The sequence below is a fragment of the Arachis ipaensis genome, chromosome B09 (assembly GCF_000816755.2).
Source record: "Arachis ipaensis cultivar K30076 chromosome B09, Araip1.1, whole genome shotgun sequence".
NCBI classification, from domain to species: Eukaryota; Viridiplantae; Streptophyta; class Magnoliopsida; order Fabales; family Fabaceae; genus Arachis; species Arachis ipaensis.
The window spans coordinates 2,009,809-2,016,399 of NC_029793.2; the positions used below are offsets into that span (position 1 = coordinate 2,009,809).

Below are 6,591 nucleotides of genomic sequence, written 5' to 3' on the forward strand. Positions count from 1 at the left end.
AATCAAGTATATTATATAGCTTTAAGCTAATTATATCTAATAATTATATCTAATTTCATGTAAAATTATATAATTAAGCTAAATAATAGTTCATAATGTTACTTAATTTGAGTCTCTCTCTCTCTCTCTCTCTCTCTCTCTCTCTCACATTATATATAGTCCCATGTATTTTTTTTTCTATTGTTATTCTTTACCATTAAGATATGTATGTCATTATTTCTCATTTTTATTATTTTAATTTCTTGCAAAGTAAAAGGATTGATTAATATAATCCCTGTACTATTATAATATTGTTGATAAATATTCGTTTTTATAATTTTAATTTAGTAGTTATTAATTAGCTCCTACTCTTGATGAGGCATCAAAATATAAAGTAGTAAACTATTATAAGAATTAAAGTTTCATAAAACTAAGAAAAAAATAAAAAATGCTTATAAAAAATGAAGCATAAATTCAGAATTATAAGAGCTACTTCATAATAATTATTGTTGCCTTGTCTAAAAGATTATAATAATATAGTAATAATGGATTTTTGTTTTCATTTAGTTGGTAGAACTGAAAATGCCAGAAATAATATGGGAAAACAAAAATAAAATTTATTTTAGTAGTATTAAAAATTACTACAAGAATATGGCTGATTAGCTATTACAAAAAGAGTAGTAAAATTATCGCTAATCTGACGCAAAATATAATTTATGACGAATTAGCTACCGCCTAGCAATGAATGCTTTTCTCACTAATTACAAGTCGTAGATTAATGAGACAAACACTACAGTCGCTAATTCATCGGAAAGTTTTTAGCTACCGAATAGGTAGTCACAAATCCATCACTAAAATAACAGCAATATAAAATAGTAAAATATTATATTATAAGAATTAAAGTTTCATAAAACTAAGAAAAATTAAAAAATGCTTATAAAAAATGAAGCATAAATTCAGAATTATAAGAGCTACTTCATAATAATTATTGTTGCCTTGTCTAAAAGATTATAATAATATAGTAATAATGGATTTTTGTTTTCATTTAGTTGGTAGAACTGAAAATGCCAGAAATAATATGGGAAAACAAAAATAAAATTTATTTTAGTAGTATTAAAAATTACTACAAGAATATGGCTGATTAGCTATTACAAAAAGAGTAGTAAAATTATCGCTAATCTGACGCAAAATATAATTTATGACGAATTAGCTACCGCCTAGCAATGAATGCTTTTCTCACTAATTACAAGTCGTAGATTAATGAGACAAACACTACAGTCGCTAATTCATCGGAAAGTTTTTAGCTACCGAATAGGTAGTCACAAATCCATCACTAAAATAACAGCAAATTCCATAGAATAAATAGACTAAACAGTAGTCGCTAATTAGCCACAAACTCTCCTGCATGCACTCATCACTAAATGCAAGCTAACTTCGTAGACAAAATGGAATGCTTAGTTGACGCTAATTAGCGAGAAATTTTTCCGAACCTAACTCGCCGTGAGTTGTCCGCTAATATGGCCGCAAATCTGTCACATTTTGTAGCAAATCTATAGCTAATCTTTGAAAATCCTTAATCAAATTCGTAGGAATTTTGTCGTTAAACCAAAGCTATTCTAAATGATAAAGTAGAGTTATGAAGTAGTGGCTAACTTGTTAGAAAATAATATGTCGTCAATTAGTTGCAATACTATCGCAAAATGTCATCACAAATTTCTTTTAAACTAGTAACAAATCGATAAGTATCTCGCACTACAAGAAAAACTGACTTTTATACACTTTTAAAGCGTGCAAAAAATGCAAAAAAGTGTAGCGATATCTTTTCAACACGCTTTATTTATCATTTAGGGGATTCGTATTTCAGACATATTTTCTCTTTTATTTTTTATCTTTTATACATAATGGCTACTAACTACGAGTCTATCAATAGTATTACCGCTGGTAGATTATGTGATGAAAAAGTTTGGAAAATAAAGGAAAAAATTATAAGGTTATGGAAAGTCTCATCAAAATTTGATAAGAGAAAGACGACTTACATAGAAATGGTTCTAATGGATGATAAAGTTAGTTGATTATTTTTCATAATTTTTTCAAGTGATATTAAGTCCAATTTATAAATATTTTTAATAGGATTATAAGTGCTAATAGCTTTTATATTTAATTTGTTTTACAGTGATAAAATTAATTGTTCAATCAAGAGTTATTTGACAAAGATGTTTGAGAATGAACCGATCGAGGGAAGGATCTATGTCTTCTCAAATTTTGTGATTGAGAAATCAAGCGGAATTTATCTTCCAACTGCACACGTGTGTAGAATAATTTTTAAGAAGGAGTCACGTATAGTAAATACAGTCAATGATCATAAAACTTCTAACAATCATTTCAATTTTCTTGCTCATGCTGATATATTAAAACAAACAAATAAACAGTCAAACTTATTTGGTACATAATTAATTTGTATTAACCTACACAAAATTATTTTTTTATGCAAAAGTTTAAAATTGTATTGTGGCTTTTTTAAAAGTATATCCTTTTATTAATATATTGTTAGTTTTATTATTTAGTATAAAATAAATTAATAAAATCTCTTTAATTTATAAGTAATTTATTATATTATTCATTTATTTGTCTTTAATTTAATACTTTTACTTCATTTTTTTTAATTAGATGTTATTGGATTTTTGACCGGAAAATAAGAGCTTATATCATGGTCAAAAACAGGGAGAAATGACCATTACATTGTGGTTGATCTTCATGATTTGCAGTATGTGAAATTTTAATATTTCGCAACGAAATTTTATTTTGTAACAATTATCTATTCATATGCAAAATATTTTATCCTTTTTATGATATATTACTACTTATTTCTCTTAATTTCCGCTTTTATTTAGAAATGAGAAAAAAAATAAGGTGCACAGTGTGGGATTAATTTGCAACCCAATTATTCTATGAGCAGTGTTAGGGGGCCAGCAACTTTTGGTATTTGTAGCCATCAAATAGCCATCAATGATGATTTTAATGGTGTGAGATTAGTATGAGATTTCATCCAATGGCTCACTTTTTCTTGCTGGTTACATGCTGGTCAAAATTTGAAAAAGTTGCTGGCCCCTTAGACTTTTCCTTATTCTATTATCTACATGATTACCAAGGAACCGAATATATACTTATTCTCTAATTTGCAAAATTTAACAAATGCATTGGTAAGCATATTAGTTTAACATTTTATTTAATATATTTGTTTATGTTATATCTATAATCATATTATATATTTTTTTACGTATATATCTTTTTAAAAAATACTCTTAGTATTAGCACATAGTGTATTAAATAAATATTTTAAAATTAACTGTAACATATGGTAAAAATAAAAATTAAACTAAATAGATATTACAAACACAAACACAGGCACAACCCATTTAGTGTATGTTTGGGCGCCATTATTTTGTTAAAAAAATATCTTTTTCAATGAAAAAAGATCTTTTTTTATGTTTTAACGTGTTTGGCAAATTTCTAGTAGTAAAAGTAAAAGCACTAGTAAAATAAAAAAGAGATATTTTTTGAGAAGCTGTAATTTACATTTTTTTTAAAAGATATTTTTCTTTAAAAAAAAGATGTTTTTTCATGTAATAAATAAACAAAAAAGTACTTTTATATTGTTATACCCAAACATAATTGATAGATAAAAAAACCTTTTTACATGAGATATCCAAATATAAAATTACTTTTACTTCTCTATAAGATCTTTTAAAAAAAGATAACTCGAAAAAAGATCTTTTCTTAAAAACTCACCCAAACAAACCCTTAACCTAACTCCAAACACAATGAGAGTAAAGAACTTCCTAACCCACCCATCATTTAACTACTTCACCTACTTTCATAAATCTATCTAGCAATTCCTCTCTTTCTCTGACCAGGATCATGAAACTCATCATAATTGGGGTCTAACTGCCACCTGTTACAACCAATTAGTTGCAAGCCCACAAATAATCCTAAACCTAAATAAGTGAACAAACCTAGCGGCCACTCAATGACATAAAGAATAAACCTATCGCGCCGTCACGTGCTCGCCATCTCCACCCACCCGTCGCGCCGTCACGTACTCGCCATCAGAGTAGATGAATAAAACCGATTAATAACTACATTAGAGTTGATACACTTAACGCTAAATTAAAAAAAAATAATAACGCATGATATGCTATTTTTTTATTAATCAAATGATTATAATTTAAATTAATTTTAAAAAAATAACTTAAAATTATAATTTCAATTTTATCATATGTATGGTACGAATTATTACACTTGTAATAACAAATTATTTGATATATGATAAATTAAATTGTGATTATATCATTTATTTTTAACAATCTTTTATTTATATTAGAATCAATTATGATAAATTAAATTTTGAACATACTATTATTCCACCTAATAAACTAAATATAATAATCTTGATTCACGGGTCGAAAATGCTATCTTACTATATATATGATCGACATATAAGGAAACAAAATAAAAAATATATATATGTTTCTTATATTAGGTCAATAAGAATCAAAAGTTATTGTTTTTCTTTACATACCATCTTTCTTAAATAATCAGAATAAATAGAGTGAATCAAACCATTTTTTATTATCATTATTATAGAATACAACTTTCACCTTTGTCATGTCTAAGCTCATCTTTTGCATTGCTCTGTTGGTATTGGTCCAAGCCATCATTTCAGTTGATGGCATTCTCCATCATTGGTATTCTGATGCCAATGCAACCTTCTATGGTGACATGGAAGGTAGAGAAACCATGGGTAAGTACAATAACATTTTGTAAAAACACTTTTTCATATTTAAACTATAATTTTTATAATGTTGATAAATTTATTTATAAAAAAATAAAAATAATTTTTATCTATAAAAAATGAACAAACTACCATTTTGATTTATAAAAATTCAGAACGCTAACTAGGGGTGAGCACCGGTAGCGGATACTCGATTATCCATCTGAATCCGAAACCGAACCAATTAAATTGGTTCTGAAACCAACGGGTAATCGGGTCCAAACCGATGACTTTTGTTAGTAATTGGTTTGGGTATCGGTTTTGGGGTGCGGAACCCGAACCAACCTGCGAACCCGATCATATATTAATTAAATAAAAAATAATAAAAAAATACATATGACTTTTCCATTAGGCAATGATTATTTATTATTAATATGTTTGAATTTTAATGAGTTTAATTTTTAATATATTTGGTGTTTAACATGTTCGGATTATTTCTATTGATGTTACATGTTTATTGTACTTGTTGAATTTTTAGGATAAAAATTTGGTTTTTTTTATGAATTTCAAAGTCATCGGGTACCCAATTACCCGAACCAAATCAATCCGTTCTTAATCGGTTTGGTTTGGTTCGAGTACATATACAAAAAAATACATATCCGAACCAAACCGAACCAATTACATTTGATCGATTCGATTCTAATTTTACCATAAATCCAAACCAAACCGACCTGTGTTTACCCCTAACGCTAACAAAATTATGAATAAAATTAACGAATCGAGTATCTCTGTACATGAAAACTTTTTTTTTAAGTACAAAGCTAATTTTGTTATTTTAGAATAAATGTATTAATATTCCAAAAATTTATAGATAAAATCGATAATTTACTCTTTATATTGTAATATTTCACCATCATTTTCTTCTTATTTATGTGTATTGTTATATTGTATGATATGAAGGGGGTGCATGTGGCTATGGTGATCTCTTTGAGCAAGGGTATGGTCTTATGACCACAGCTGTAAGCCCTGCCCTATTCAACAATGGTTACACATGTGGATCATGTTTTGAGATGAAATGTGTGAACAAGCCCAATTGGAATTATTGCAAAAAGGGCTCAAGCCCAATAAGAGTAACCGTAACAAACTTATGTCCACCAAATTATGGACAAGGTGATGGACATTGGTGCAACCCTCCATATAAACACTTTGATTTATCAATGAAGATGTTCACAACTATGGCAGAATATAGAGCAGGGATTGTACCTGTTTTATATAGAAGAGTTCCATGCCATAAACAAGGTGGTGTCAAGTTTCAGTTGAAAGGGACACCTTATTGGTTGCTTGTGTTGGTGTTCAATGTTGGTCATGTTGGTGATGTTTCTAGTGTTAGCATCAAAGGGCAAAATGGTAAATGGCTTACTATGTCAAAAAATTGGGGACAAAATTGGTTAATTGGAGTTAATTTGGTTGGACAAAGTTTGTCTTTTAAGGTCACAACTAGTGATCGGAAAACTTTGGTATTTCATGATGTTGCTCCTTCTCATTGGCAATTTGGATCAACCTATGAGGGCAAGCTTAATTTTTAGGATTATGTTGATTTAGAATCTTAAATGGTTTAGTAATGTTATATTTAGTTTCTAGTGACAATGTTTCATTTTTTGTATTTGAACTTGTACAATTTATGGAATAATTTTCTTTCGCAAATAAAACAATAATAATGATTTATTTATCTATTATTCTTAGCGTATATTTTAATAGTCTAAAAATTTTTAAATTATTTTTAATTTTTTAAATAATTTTAGTTTATATAAATATATTATTAAGAGTACGTAAATAAATTT

The 6,591-nt window shown here is 27.6% G+C and overlaps 1 protein-coding gene across 1 annotated transcript; it reads left to right on the forward strand.

Moving 5' to 3' along the window:
- Positions 4,645-6,479, forward strand: LOC107614668 (expansin-A23-like). Its single transcript, XM_016316811.2, has 2 exons — positions 4,645-4,780; positions 5,711-6,479. Exons 1-2 carry the CDS (start codon positions 4,645-4,647, stop codon positions 6,334-6,336), a joined length of 762 nt encoding a protein of 253 aa, XP_016172297.1. The 3' UTR covers positions 6,337-6,479.

Bases quoted from the DNA above. Each gene is read 5' to 3' on its own strand.
- LOC107614668 (XM_016316811.2), top strand. From the start codon at position 4,645: ATGTCTAAGCTCATCTTTTGCATTGCTCTGTTGGTATTGGTCCAAGCC. The intron at 4,781-5,710 runs GTAAGTACAATA...TATGATATGAAG, and splicing joins GGAAGGTAGAGAAACCATGG to GGGGTGCATGTGGCTATGGT.